The sequence below is a fragment of the Drosophila navojoa genome, chromosome 4, assembly GCF_054131105.1.
Source record: "Drosophila navojoa isolate 15081-1374.11 chromosome 4, UAZ_NAV_1.0, whole genome shotgun sequence".
NCBI lineage: Eukaryota > Metazoa > Arthropoda > Insecta > Diptera > Drosophilidae > Drosophila > Drosophila navojoa.
The window spans coordinates 759273-774893 of record NC_142892.1 but is presented as its reverse complement, the minus strand read 5'-3'; the positions used below and the strand labels follow the sequence as shown (position 1 = coordinate 774893).

Below are 15621 nucleotides of genomic sequence, written 5' to 3'. Positions count from 1 at the left end.
AGTGGCCCTGTTGTGCTGGAACTTCCGATTTCTGGTCTTCCCATCTCAGCCCCTGCCTGACGATTTTTTTATTTCCGAGAGCATTAATCATCCGCATGTTATCTTACCTGCTGTCAACGACATACTTTTTTTCGCCCTCTCTCAATTTTTGTCGTCTTCCAATCAGCATTAAATTTATTGGCCTATAGGGAAAATAGTTGTCAACGTTTAGTATTAATCAAAGATTAATCGCTATCAGCAGGCAAAGTGAACAAAGAAAATTAAAGCTAGATGTAGCATAAATTTAGTAATGTATAATATGCAATGTCAATAGTTTGAGCAACAGATAGAGCATAGATAAATATAGATGAAAAAAACAGTAATTTGACTGTTCTCGTTACATTTGAGTTGCAAACCAATCATCAAGTATTCACGCACGCAGGTGCTTGTCTTCGCTAGCTATGGCAATACGATAATCAGGCGTTATTGTTTGTGCTGTAAAGCTTCTTTTTGCTTTACAGTGGGAACAATTTAAGCTTTGACGCAACTCACTCTTGCACAGAGCAAAGAGGCTGAGAACAGTTTGAGTAAACTCGTTTCTACATGTTTTAAATTATAATTTTGGGCTTAATATCGAATGGAATACATTTTTACCTGATATCAATATATGATTAGCTTATTCTGCTGCTTGTCTTTTGTTTGTTTTCTTTGGCTTTATTTAACATTTGTATACATTTTTAACAAACATTTCACATATGTTTTTTGCAGTGTACAATTTGATATAAAACAATTTCAGAAAGGACGCGTAGATATGACAAATGCTTACAAGACTTATCTGATATTTGATGTGTGTATATATAGTAAGCTCATTCAGATATGGATGACGTATAGGTATACATATAAATATACAGCTTCATATATATACATGTACATATAGATATAGTGTCTTTTATAAGTCTAGAATATAATAGATATAGATATATATAGATGGCTGCTGGGACAGCCCAGCTATTCGATGCTTAGCACGACGTCGACGCGATGACGTCATCAAGGACTAGACCGGCAGCAATGCATTAACCACTGTGCGCACAGTGGGCCTCAATGGAAGCTGGTGGTGCGATGTGACGGCTGCTGCTGTTGTAGTTGTTGTTGCTGTTGCTGTTGTTGCTTATCAATGGAGAAAAGCGGCTTCTCCGCGGAGCTCTTCTCCTGCAAAGTAAGATTCGCAACGCTGCTGGAGGTGGTTTTAGTGGAGTATTGACTCTGCCTCTGGTGGCTGCCATCGCGCGAACTCGAGCATCTAAATGGACGGCATGAGAATCTGATTAGAGTCGGGGCAAATAGTGGGGGCATAGATAACACAGATTATAGCGTAACAGCGTTAATGACAGATATGATAACATGACTCGATATAATATGATAATGAATGTGGGCTGATAGCTGGAAATGCAAATGTCTCTAGCGAGACTCCAGGGAAACCGGAGAGGGGCAGGGCGAGGCAGCGAAACTATTTGAATTGATTTACATGCAATTATTTATATATTAGTTATCTATATTGATAGATAGCATTAGAGATTGGTTAGTTGCTTTCTCGTTTATTGTTTTTGTTGTTTTTGTTTTTCAACTGGGGTTAATTACAAATGTTTCGCTTCAGCAAAACCTCTAGCTACGTTTGATAATAATTCCTTTACCTTTTATAGCACTATTTTCTTTTATTTATTTTCTTTCTGTTTTTCTATGTTTTTGTTTGGGTGTTGGGCCGTCGAGTGGACTTTTCCTTCATTTTTAACTTTTCCTGGTGTATATTTATTTCGGTGGAGGTCGAGTTTGTTGAGGTCGACTGACTTGAGCTGGGCGACTTTTGCTTCAAAAGTCTTCGTGAACAAAAATTACGGATTTGCATTTGTTACATATGTATATTATTTATATATATATTCATATATGAGTGTGTATGTAGTAAAATATCACTTGGAGTTGGGTGACATGGGTGTTACGCATGATATATATATAAATTTATTTATTAGTATACATTTTAATGGACGGAGTTTGTTCGATTGCTTTGTGTTTTTTTTGAATGGGGCTTAGCCTCTGATCTCTTAGCTTTTTTCATATTTACAACACTCAAGTATTAAGGCTTGCGAGTTGTGTTGTGTGTTGGTTAACAGCTTGGCTGCGGTTCTGGTTGCGATTCTTTAGCGTTAGCGTTACCGAAAGCAGTCTGAATACGGAAGAATACAGAAGAAAATTCAATTGAGATACAGCCACACACATATATACTATATATGTCCGATATATATGTATTGTCTATGTATAGATTAGCTATCAAATATAGTAGTGCATGCCATTCACACACACACATGCACACGCACCCACACAGAGATAGAGAGGGAGCTCGACAGAGAGAGAGTGTTAGGCGGTCGTTGCACAACACTGAACAGCAAAAGGGGAAGTGCAACGCTTACTGCAGCTATCTGCTCGATGGTTCCATTCCGTTCCGTTCTGCTTCGTTTCGTTCCGTGCCACTAGACGGCATGTGAATGCACACCACTGCCAGTGTTGGCAAACGCGTTGCGTATGACCACCAGCTTTCGTATGTGTTGGGAAGCGTCCATAAAGCGCTGCCTCATCGAGTAACTGCTTCCAGCCACAGTCACGCTCTCCGTTTGTCTCAGACTGCGCACTCGCACAGTTCTAACCGAGCAGGTGGGGTAGGGAGGGTTGCATTCGAGAGAGGGGCAGGGTGTGTGGACAATTGGAGTGAGTCAAATACATATACATATTCAGTAGACACTCGTGTGATACACATTACGGATACAGCTCGTTCCAATTGTGAATGGGGTAAGGGACAGCACAAGGCACTTGGTTTGGGTATAGACGGGTTCTGGACAGAGCCAATGATGGAACATACCTGTTTGTTATCAAGTGCTTGACCTTCTTCTTCAGCACGAACAGCATGAAGATGAGAAAGCCCTGCATGGCATTGCACAAATCGGAGACGTAAAAGATCTTCGACCACTTCTTGTCGGCGCCCACAAAGTAGGATATGATTTCCGATAACCAGGTAACGCCCATGATGAGAAACAGGCGCAGAAACAGGCCGAATCTGGAAACACTTCCGTTAGTCAATCACTCTACGCAATATGGAGGGAGACCTTCACTTACTTGTCCTTTTCGGTGCGCAGATTCCGGGTGCTATCCTCACGGGCTATGATCCTCGCCATCTCGCGCTGCACGCTATGAATCTTGATGGCCGTCATCACAAACATCACCGTATTGGCCACGATGATGGCCATGATAGGTCCGAAGAAGTAGAACATCGCCGACCAGTTGGTCATGTCCAGCCAACAGAACTGCCCTCCGCCAATGCCCGGCTTCAGGTAGTAGGGCCACTCGGTATACTCCTGCGCCACCACCGTGAAGATGAGAAAGATTAGAGCCAGGCCCCATGAGTAGAGCGAGTAGAGCAGAAAGCGTTTCTTCTCCTGGAACCGATTGACCCCGCGCGTGCCACGGAAATTGTGCCACAGGTCGAAGCTGATCACGTTCAGCCAGAAGAAGGCGGACATGAAGAAGAAGTAGGTTGTGTAGCCAAACACCTTGCAGGACAATCCCAGCGGATCTATGCCCTCCACGAGTAGGAGGCAGCACAGCAGCGAGTAGCCGACGCTCAGGCCCACCAGATAGCAGACCAACGACTTTCCATGCTGATTACGAAGCTCGGGAATCAAGAGATATACGGCTATGGTCAGCAACATGAAGGGAATGGAGAAGAGCATAGCTGTGGGGAAAACAAAAAACAAGAATATGGTCGTTAGATAGGCTTCTTGATTTATCTGTATATACATATATATTGTGTACTTACCGAACCCATTTATGATCTTCACCGTCGAATTCTCAAGGAACATGTCGCAGTTGGCCGGGTTTATCGTGTAGTAGAGGTCGGTTTCGTTGATGCTGGTGGGCACCAAACAGAACTCGTTCTTGTAGATGTAGTGCTGGTCATCCTCGCGGAACAGCGTCCCATTCTCGTAGAGCTGAAAGGTGTCGTACGAGTTGATTTCCGGCAGCAGCGAGAACATCTCGGTGCAGGGCCTGAAGCTCTGCACCACGAACTGCTGGTAGATATTCACGGTCTGAACCGATCCGTTGTTGAGGGTCACATTGATCAGCGGCTCTGGCCACATTTGCTTCGTGTTCGTGTCCTTTTGGCACTCAGTGTCGTTGTAGATCTGGCCCCATGGGCAGCAGATGTTGATGCAGGGCTTCAGCTTGCAGATGCAGCCGCGCACATGCGGCGTCACATCAATGCGATCGACCAGGTCCTTGTAGATGTAGTCGAAGGTGCCCACGTAGTGGCTGGGTATTATCACGCCCTCGTAGTTGTAGCTGCCGTTCGGGAACGAGGGGTAGCCAGTCAGGTTGACGGTGTCAAAGAAGCTGCACTTGATGTGAATGCCATTTCGCTCATGGTAGTTCCACTCGTCGCCCATGGCGTAGACCCCAAACGGACTGCCCGGCAGCAGGCGCAGCACCACCAGGAGCAGGACACCGATGACGGTGACGCCACAGTAAAGTGAGCCCGATCCCCGATGCTGCTGCATTTTCTTCTGGGCTCTGCGGAGAAGCAACAAATGTAGCTTGATTAGCAAATGAGCCAAAAGGGAAATTGGAGAAGTAAAAGCTAAGCTAAGATAAGGTATAAGCTGGTGCTTATTACTCAACTCAAAGGACAAGTGCTGTAAGCCGAACCGCAGTTACGTGTGCTTGCTTATGTGTCAATCTATCTTATCTGATCTTGTTTATTGTTCCCATTAGCATATTAGCTAATAAACTTTCACTCCATCTATCAAAATCTCACTGCTAAGGCACTTTACGCCCTTGCCTTCCGTCTCTTCAACAGGTTAGCCTTGGTGCGGGCACATCTAGACTTATTACGTCAGTTTTCGGGAGCGCAATTAGGGCAGCAAGTCCTTGGGGCAATGCTTTGTGCAAGCATTTAGCCAAACACCACGAAAAGCAGAGAGGGAGGGCAGGATAAACTATCCTCGCACATAGACATAGCTGGACACACGCAATGTGAATAAGCGCCCTGTTGCGCTGTAACTCCCTGTCGACTCTTGTCCTCCCCGCCCACGCTGCTGATTCACAACTCCGGTTCCGGCGGCATTAATCATCCGCCCTAGCACATATTTATGAATGCGTGTTAAATTGACACTAAGCGCTTGTCCCTATCAATATCCTGTCCGCATGTCCTCCCAGCTGCTGTCGACGTCAGCCTATGCAGCACCGCCCACGCCTCGCGGCTAATGTGTCGGCAATAAATTCATTACCAGGCCAGCCCACACAGAAGCCCAACCCCCACTTGCTAATCCTCTGCCCCAATAGACACTATCTTATCGTATGCTAACATTATTACGGAGGCCCCACTGCGTTGCGGCTGAAAGTCAACTTTCGATTAATTCATTGATCGCTAATTATTTGCATTGGTCGACAGAGAGAGAGAGAGAGAGAAAGAGAGGGAGAGGCAGAGAGAGAGAGAGAGAGAGAGGGAGAGTGGGCAGTGCACACCTTAAAATTAACGTGAAATTTATTAGCCCACTGGGTAAACAGACATTAAATGCCCGCCAATTGGCAAAGTTGAGTATTAATCAAAAAATAAGCATAATTAATCGTTTTCAGCGGGCGAAAAGAATTCGGCCAGAGTTGCCAACACAGGCGTTAAAAAGGCTAAATATATGATAAATTTAGTATAAATAAAGACTAGCTTTTAGATTGCAAGGAACTGGCTCGTTGTCAAAGAACGAGTCTATATAATATATATACGCTCTGCTCCATATATTGAATATGAAATATTTATATTAATATAAACTAGAGTTTGAGCTGGTTCAATTTAAAAGAACAATTGACTTCATCCGACTCACAAATATAAAAATATTCTTCTACATATACATATATTGGTTCGATTTTTCTCCAGCTTGAATTTCCCATGAAATCTAGAACAATTTTACAACAAAGAAAATTTGATTTTGACTGTAAAAATATATATCTTGGGCAATACTTGTTTTTGATTCCCAACCACAGGCCCATTATGCAAAGGCAATCATCGAAGTGGCTTCCTCTTTCTCCCTGCCCCGCCTCGATTCAATTTCAATATAGCGGGAAATATAAACGGCTAAATGTGGCTATAAAATTGAATTATGACCCGCAATTTCATGAATCGCTTTACGATTTTCCGGATTTTCAATTGAACCTAACGCAGTGCTATAATTTTTGTGGATTTTCTACTTTTTTTTGCTTTTATATTTCTTCATTAAACAATTTGTTTAATTTTGTTGCATATTTATTGTTTGTTTTGTGTGCTGATAAATATAAATGCAACAACTGCTGTTTTAGCTCAACGAGCGATTGTGTATGTATCTATGAGTGTGTGTTTATGCCAGCAACAGATGTGATATGAGAGATACGCCATCGATCGATTTATAATGCTGATCAGCCAATTGATTTCCCAATCTTCCCAATCCTCTCCACTGATTCACTTAACCGAATGGGCGCGTCTGCTGTTGGCCAGCGGAATGCCAATTGATTGATTTTCCCCATCAGATAGCTGAAGATGTCAGATAATGCCAGCACATATTGCCATGCGTACAATATCGTTGATATTATCACTCAGCTTATTATACAACTGCGTGAGAGGAGAGAGAAAGAGAGAGAGAGAGAGAGAGAGACAGAGAGAAAAAGGGAATAGCTCGGAGCGCTGAAGGTATAATCGTGCCCCGCTTGTCTCATAAATACGCCGATAAGATAATGCCAAGAGTTTCTAATGTTACACAAAGAGCATTTACTAGGCATTTATTGATTCCAAGAAATGGAATACTTTTGATATACATATGCATACATATATATTTTTCGCATATGTGAACGATTCTAGTTAAGAGTTCGCATTAATAATCAAGCAAATGTCAAAGCAAGTAGATCCATTGACAGTTCCTAATGGGGTTTATCGAGCAGAACTTAGATAACTCACATTGCTATAAATACTCCTTAAGCTATTTTGAATTACGGTCAAAGATATTGCAATGTCGAGAAACCCATATTTAGACAAATCTATATACATACATACATATGTATATGTGTATGAGTTTCAATCTGTGCACATATGTAGAACATTTAATGAGTAATTAATTATGTAGCTTCCGTTGAGCTAAACTGAATGTTTATTTTTTCTCTTATATTGTTTTTCTGTTTTTTTTTTCGGTTTTTATGTCCTCTGATAACGAGGCGCTGAGTTATTGTCTCAAATGACAAACGAATTGTGATTCATGCGGCGCTTCCGAAGGCAGTTTTAGGCACTTTTTACTGCTCCCGTTGGGTTCCCAAAATAAATAGAAAGAAGTTCCCATGAGGCAGAGCCGATACGAGTAGAGCAACGGCTGGGCAGCAGAGCAGCTCGCAAATTATTAGTTGGCGCTAATTATGTATGCTGAAGTGCATAGACAAAGATTTATCGGCGACTGATAAAGCGGCTCTGGCGATAGACAAACGGACGACAGACGGCCGGATGGCTGTAGCAAGCACTTTGAACGTGTCACGCGGCGTATGCGTAACATATGTAAAATATATTTATTCAAATTCAAAATACGCAACAGGCAATTGCGACGAAACATAAACAAAGCACAGTTCACTGATGACACATGATATACATTTTGCATATATACGGAATATATTGTTAATAATCGCATCAAGAATGGAACTCACGAAATCAGAAAGCCATTAAAAAACATTCCGCCTCACTCCCAAGCAGTACGAGCTCTGCGTAGCATTTGAGCACTTACAAATATATATATATGTATGTATGTATATATGTATTATGTGATATTATTATTATTTATTATTTACATATGATTGTATTATTGTTCAGTTAGGACAGAAATTCTTCTTCACACACACACACACACACAGTTTAATATGTATACATCTGATATCTTTTGCTTTCCGAGTCGTCTTCGTTCGCCCTCAGACTTATCGCGTAGACTGTGAACTTGAACTGGAACCAAAAATTAAAAGCTCACCACAACAGTAATATGTTGCGGTGAGTTAGATAAACAATCCACACACTCACACTCACACTCACACGCACACTCATTCACACACTCACTTTTGCGGCGCGGCAATTATTTTGAAATTCAACAAAAGTTTTGTTTTCGTTTTTTCCGCCTCTCAAAAATTTTGCGGTTTTCGTTATTTTTGGAACATTTTGGATCGTGTGAAAATTCCAGCAGAAATATTATTTGGCGCCAGGTAGAACAATAAACTCGACGGAGCTCGCCAAATAGTTTGCTAAGCGATATTTAATTCCTGTTCTTTATGTGGACCTACTCTCTCTCTCTCTCTCCCCTTTGTCCCTTAGTTAATTTATGCCTGCTCATCAGTCAAAGTGCTTGGCATAGCTTCAATAGCTTCAATAGTGTTCAGCGTACAATTTATTGCTGCATTTGCACATCCTACCCTTCTGTCCCCCTTGCTATGTCTTGAGTAAACTCGTACTTTTCTGTACATATTTACATTAACTGGGCCTCTTAACCTTTTGATAATATTGTGTTACCATGTTGGAATTGGGAATGCCCATTGGCTGCTTCCATCATCTTTAGCTCATCAATCACTCAGCAGTTGCTCGTTCTATGAAAGTTGGGTGTGAGATCTCAATGTTTCTCTATTGTGACTTGTAGTAATAACGCAATATAGGAATATTTACAAAATATGTATATCATAGTGAGAGATATAAGCTCTTTTCAAAAACATGTCTAACGTAAGCAGCTCTACTATTCGCTATAAGCTAGATTGCAACGTAATATTAATACAATATTTATAGGCAACTATTTATTTTCTCCACTTGCCTTTTGCTACTGTTGTTCGACAATAAGCATTATATAGAGCAAATATGCATATAGGAAGTGTACATACGTAAGTAAAAACTTAATAATGCTTCTGATATTTATATAAAAATGTATGTATATGACGAAGGCAAGACAGCAGAGAGATAGTAGAGTTAGCAGACTTGGGATCAATTTGATATTTATAGAAAATGGATAACATATCATTAGCAATTGCAGATTATGCTTTTTCTTCATTATTTCTAGTATTAGTGTCTATATGCACTTTATGCTGATTTTATATATAATATCCTCACATTTTTCTTTTAATTGAAAGTGATTGAGAAACAGATGCTTTTCACGCCTTCAGAATTAATGTCATGGACATGGAAACATTTGTACTTTTCATGATACAGTCATACGATAAGGCAGCCCAATGCTATTAAGTATATGCATATGCAATTAACTTATAGCCAGATAAAACTGTTCTTTAAAGAGCTATGGCTGCACACTTGAGCATAATTGAAAAGATAAAAAAGCAACAGTTTTATTCCACTTCTCCGGCTGACTGTAATGCGTCATATTAATTTATAGTTAATAAGTAGTACTAAACAGTTGTATATAGCTGACGACTTGTGCATTTAGCTAATTGCAGTTTTATGAACGCTTATCATGAAAGCGAAGCCACCCACCACTGACCCCAGCAGTCCCCAAGCGCCCCACCTGATGGGGGCTCAAATGCAACTCAAATGTCGAATGCCAAATGGCTATAGCAAAAGGGAATTTCTCATATAATACATCTGTGTATATATGTAAGTCGTATTGCTCAGTTAATGGCTATTGGTAGGCCACTTTTTATGACAAACGCCAAAATGTCTCGGCTCTAGTCTATAACGGATCAGAAAGCCAGTCTAAAACAAAATACCATGCGGAGCAGTTGGCGTTCGCTGCAGACGAAAGACAGAAAACGTAATATACAGAGTGATCCAAGTAAAGAACGGATCAGTAATACCAGAAGCAGCAGAGCACTCCTAATCAAGTGAAGAACTCAGAAGGGCGAAGCTGCAAAGACTCCGATTGCTGCCAAAAGACAAGTCTTGGAGACCAGAGTGAGTGCTACATATGTATATATATCTGATATAGAGTTCAAGTGCTCATAATGCAGATTGCAAGACAAACACCTTTTATGTCTAAGTATAGATGAGATGCACATCTATTTGGCCTATTGATATCTAGAGTGCTTAATCTGGAATGCTTAATTAGCTGTGAGCACTCTCATTATATTATATATTATACGATTTTCGAGCCAAACAAATCAATTATCGCACTACTTCCAATGGCTATGGAAATGAGAACCTGACTAAGTAAATTGCAATTTTAATTCTGGATATGTTTAATAGATTTATTCATTCTCTGAATATATTCGCAATCCTGTCCGAATTTGTGTGTTTACAAACAAAGCGACGTAGTGTCGTTCCTCCAGAGAAATTCCTATTAAAAGTGCTAAACACAAAATCTCAAAGAGTAAACAATCAGAATGAAAAGTAAAACAGAGAATATGAAATGTTAAACAAATCGCAGGCAAATGTGCAACAGTTGTAAACACATTAAAGAGTCGCCCTCAGGGGGGCGTGGCGTGTTGGTGTGGTGGGGTGACTCAAAGTGCAACAGGTGTTACAATCTGAGTTTCGAGTTTGGAAAACAGCTTTTAAAGCACAGCGACTATTTGTCATGCTCTAACAGAATTTATTGGAAACTTAAGAGCAGCGGCTAGACTATATATACCAGACTGTAAACAGCTGAGTCAGCCAACGACCCAAATCCTAACTAATTAGCCCATAAACATTAGGCAAATATATATATATAGTATTCAGACAGAAATAGAGAGAGAATTTCCACATTCGGCAGGGATTAATACTTAATTAATACTTAGAAGACATTTCCGAATGGAATGGATATATTTAAACAAAACACAAATGGTTGAATGGGGTATATTGCGCTTATGACATCTTCGAGTTTCGAAACTTAAATGCTGTATATAGAAGGTATATGATCAATCTGACCAAATGGTGGAAGGAAGACGCTGCCATAAAACAAAAATCTCTATCTTCCCTGATCTGTGTAGTAATATATGTACATTAAATTTACTTACAGGGTATTTAATAGATATCCACATTATTTAAATGCAATTAGACCCCACATAAATTTAAATATTAATATGACAACAAACTAAATTCCATTAGAACATTAAAGTCTAAGAGTTTTACAGCACGTGGAAAAGCATCTATATATATCTATATAAGTATGTATATATGTATTCACAGATATATATCTACATGCGAGACGCATTATCGGATGGGTAACGCCCACTTGAATGGCAGAGCAACTAAAATATTTGTGCTGCGCGCTATTTGCAATCAGCTCTTGAGGAAGTCAACTCAAAGTCTTATCTTTCTCTATTTCTCCATTTGCACTTACCGCTGAGCTCTAGTCGGTATACCTATCTCTGTGTCTATATATTTGATGAATATATCTCTCGTATAGCACTGCACACACTATTTGCTTCAATCAAACTGTATTGTTTTGAACTTCTCTGGTCACTGTGAAGACTTTAGATTATTTTCATTTTGAGTGCAGTTAACTGGAAGTTCAGGGGATACGTATATATAAGCTTGATATATGCATACGTACATATATATACATATATAGGTATATAATGTTAAGCACGGTAGCCCATTGTCATTAGGTATGCAAAGCAAGCTTAACAGATAAATGTCTTTGATCCGCGGTTCTTTTTATAAGCTTGGGTTTTTTGTTGTTTACTTTGTTTTTTCCTTTTCGTTCTTGAAACTTGAAATTTGTGTTTGTTAACACTTGTGAATATCTGTTAAAAATACAACGAAATCTTTTTTGTATACTTAGGCACAACTTGAAATCCGAAATGGAAGATGTTTCACAATGCACTTATTTTGTATTTCTTTTATTCACATATCTCTATAGGCACTTTTTACGCTGGGAATTCCCGAGCATCACAAACCTCTAGTTCGTGTCAACCGGTTATTGTTATTATCATAGTTATTGAAGCAAGCAAAAAGCGCATACGATATTATTAATGAGCTAATGAGCAGCTCGATTAAAAAGTTTTTATTTTTAATTATCACGTCAATTTATTCCGCGGCACTTCCACGACGGTCGGCAAATGGAAGCAAACTGACTCGACATTCTGGACATCGGTTAGTTTCCGTCTGTTAAGCGTATCAGAGCTGTTGCTGTTAACGTGCCAACCATTAATGTTAATGCTAGGGCGATGTTAGGGCGCCTCCTCAGCGTAGTTAAGGAAAAGAGCAAACAGTAAGCAGTAGTTGATGGCATTTCGTATCTCTTCGGAGTATTTCCTCAAATATATACACTTCACTACACCTTGAGGCACAGCACGACTGATCCCCCCCCCAGGCTTGGGCCGCCCTTTATAAGGACTTTTACGACTTTTACTCAAAAACAAAGTCGCGCTCAACTATTGCGCCCGGCGCCAAGTAGGGGTCGCTACAGTCGATCAATGGGAAAACTCTCTGCTACTGTGAAGTATAAATACGAAATGAATATTAATGCTCACATATAGACAATTTGAATAATCTTCTGTACTTCTTCTTTGTCCACGCGCAGTAGTAAATGAGACTGAAGAGAATTTGCATTTAATACAATTCAATGTTATCTTAACAGAGAGAGAGAGAGTCGTCCAGCTTTTGTATATGCTTTAAAGCTACAGGAGCGTGACAGATTATAAGAGAATTTGCAGCCGAACTGCAATATAAGTTACAGTTCAATGTTATCTTAACAGCCAGAGAGTCCTCGCGGTTCTCTATGCATACATATACACACATACATACTCATGTCAAGAACTGCGCCTGCGCAGCGTATTTAGACTTGTTGGTGGGAGCTTGTCGGCTCTTCACATTCACCTTGTTCGCACGTATGCGAAAAACAAAAGCCAAATGGCAATTGATAGACGCTCGCCAGCAGCTCGCACCAGCCGCAAATGTAAACAAACTGTCAAGTGATCAATGAATATGAATTTGAATGCTGTGAGTGGTCAAGTGGTCAACCAACTACCGCACCTGCTGTTGATTGGCTCTCCCTCTCTTTCCCTCTCTCTCTCTCTATGTCTCTCTTTCTGTCTGCCTGCTTTTGGCCTAAGGGCAACTATTTGAAGCTGTGATTCAAAGTGTTTTTGAAATTTGTGTATTTATCGTTTTAATTGACCTGTTGCTGGCAATTTAATTATTCAATTAGCCAGCTAGAGCTGACAGCAAAAGCTCGCTTTCTATGTGAGTCAAAGATCGAAAGCTTTCAGCGCGCGCTCCCTGCACACGCCATAGGAGAGATAAAAACAATAACTGTAACTCCGACAAGTGAATCGCATGTGTACAGTGGGTGGCATTATGTGATGAATAATAGCCTTGTCTTATATATTTAATTGCGCCTAGCCATAAATCAATTAGCATACAATGCCTATTATTGGATTAGCTACATGAAAAATAGGCTGTTATAAATTATAGTAAGAGCGACATGTATGTATATTATACTATTAGTTGACGGAGAAGTTGAAGCATATAAAAATATAAAATCTGTATAATTGCATATTGTTGACAGATGTCAACATCGGCAGTGCAAAAGTTCGCTTTTCTCTTCTACGCAGCAAACAGTCATCAATGTCAGAGCGAAGAAGAAGTGCCAAATGCAGTTAGGTTTGAGAGATAACACCATCATCTCATTCCTAATGAACGTATTGAATGATATGCATATGTTTACACACATGCAAACTTGTTGTATGTGTGTATGTATATTCTCATATGCTATAGTCATAGCGTCGTAAGACACGTAGGGCTGCAGCTTTGGCTAAAATAGGGAAATAAATTCGCCTTGTGGCAGGGATCGTACGTGTTTATCGTCAGCTTTTTGTATGGAAAACAGACGACAAGAGCCATTATTATTTATTTATGATATAATATGCTTAGACGATAAAAAATGTCGATAGATGATGAGAAATCGAATCAGTGGAAACACCCAATATATAATTGCGAAATTAATATTGTTTTACAAAATATGTTTTAGAGCTTTGCAAGCGCAAACATACGTATAAGCAAATGCCGATTGCCAATTAATTTTTGATGGCTTTGAAAACAACTGAACGCACTTTAATGCATGTACGTATGTACATTCAGATATAGACTTATAGCTATGTATGCTCATATATGTATTAATAAGCCCATCAAGTGTGCGAAACGTGCCTCGCCCGACCGACCACCATCCAACCATCCAACCATCCAGCCTTCCAGGCGGATAAGCTATAAATAGATAGCGGCTGCAGCTTATATTCCAGGGTATTCCTGAACGTTGCTCAGAGTGAGAGTGACAGTAGAGAAAGAGGAAGAGCGAGAAGGAGAGGGGGAACGGTAGCGAAGAGTGTTATGCAAACTGGTTTCACGCTTAACATTGAGCTGCGACTACATCCAATTCAATTGCTAAAGAAACCGCCGAAAACACACAAAAAATCAATTTAAAGTTGTGGGCACAAAATATAATCGTCAACCCGGCATCCAAGGCTCTTTGCCATTGAAGATTACAATGCCCGATGCCAAATGAAAGACAAGAAACAAGACGCTGACTGACCTTGGCACTCTCTCGTTCCTTCTCTCTGCAGCTGGAGAGGCAGACGATTAACTTAATTTCCGCACAGATACCCAAATATTTATCGGAGTCAACGTTAAAGCGATCTCACTTTGCCACAAATATTTAAACAGGTCAATTAAAAAGGCATCCACTTTAATTTAACAACGCGCTCAACTTTGATTATCTTTAAACTTTGATGGTTTGAACTCAACGGACTTTTCTTTTAATTAAAATTTTGTCGTGTGGTTTGTTTATTTAACCGCAACCAAACTTCTTGTTTGGCCAATTCGCTGCGACTGAGCGTATTAAGCGACGTCTGTTAACTAGTGAAGACTGTGAACTAACAGCAACAGACTGCTGTTAACACACAAAGCTGTGGGCGCGCGCTGCTAAGACTGCACACAAAACCTGTTTGCTATAAAATCTAAATTATAAGAGACAGTACACACAAAAGCTTTTTCTTCTTCAGTTAACATCTAATATAAAAAGCTTCGAATTAAATTTAAATTATTTTGGCTAGGTGTGCCATATTGTATTAATGAAGGCTTTCATTAATGCAAACCTAATTAATGATTATCTTACTCTGCGGCATATAATTATCTTGGGCTAGCCAAACAGCAAAAGGCGTGGCTCAAAGCCAAAGGTGCAGCTATGAGATTACCTTATTCAACAATGATATTAACAAGAGTATGTATTAACTCGAAGTTCTATGTTCTTGACTTAATGAATTAAAAAACATATGCCAATTTGGCTTAATTTATGAAGAACGTAAAAGGAATTCATACGAAAATTGGACTACAATGTAATAAATATTATTATGCTCGATAACAAAAATAAAATATTATGTTTTATTTCCATTTCTTTTCATATTTCTGTTACACAGTCAGTAACAGCCTATCGCTCACAAAGCTAAATGATATGAAATCTTATACAAAAATGTACCCCGTTGTATCGCTAACAGCAGAGAGGCACAGTCTAGTTATCGATATATTGCGCAGATCGTTTTGTGTTCAAAATAGTTCAAAACGGCGATGAAAAATATTCAATTCAAGTATAAATAGCTCACGATTCCAACAAAAACAATGAGAATTCTTTACAATTG

The 15621-nt window shown here is 39.8% G+C and overlaps 1 protein-coding gene across 10 annotated transcripts; it reads right to left on the bottom strand.

Annotated features, from left to right (window-relative positions):
- Positions 1 to 649: 649 nt before the first annotated feature.
- Positions 650 to 14829, bottom strand: LOC115564736 (G protein-coupled receptor Mth2). 10 transcript variants are annotated; one of them, XM_089258930.1, is made up of 6 exons: positions 11673 to 11986; positions 11328 to 11490; positions 3842 to 4593; positions 3142 to 3757; positions 2888 to 3082; positions 650 to 1279 (listed from the first exon to the last, which is right to left on the bottom strand). In XM_089258930.1, the coding sequence occupies exons 3-6, from the start codon at positions 4578 to 4580 to the stop codon at positions 1078 to 1080; spliced, it is 1752 nt and encodes a 583-aa protein (XP_089115056.1). In that variant the 5' UTR covers positions 4581 to 4593; positions 11328 to 11490; positions 11673 to 11986; the 3' UTR covers positions 650 to 1077. The 10 variants fall into 10 exon arrangements, with proteins under 10 accessions (XP_089115056.1, XP_089115058.1, XP_089115061.1 ...); XM_089258932.1 differs by having other exon boundaries at positions 11887 to 11980; XM_089258935.1 differs by lacking the exons at positions 11328 to 11490; positions 11673 to 11986 and adding exons at positions 1671 to 1853; positions 7735 to 7949.
- Between the last annotated feature and the right edge of the window lie 792 nt (positions 14830 to 15621).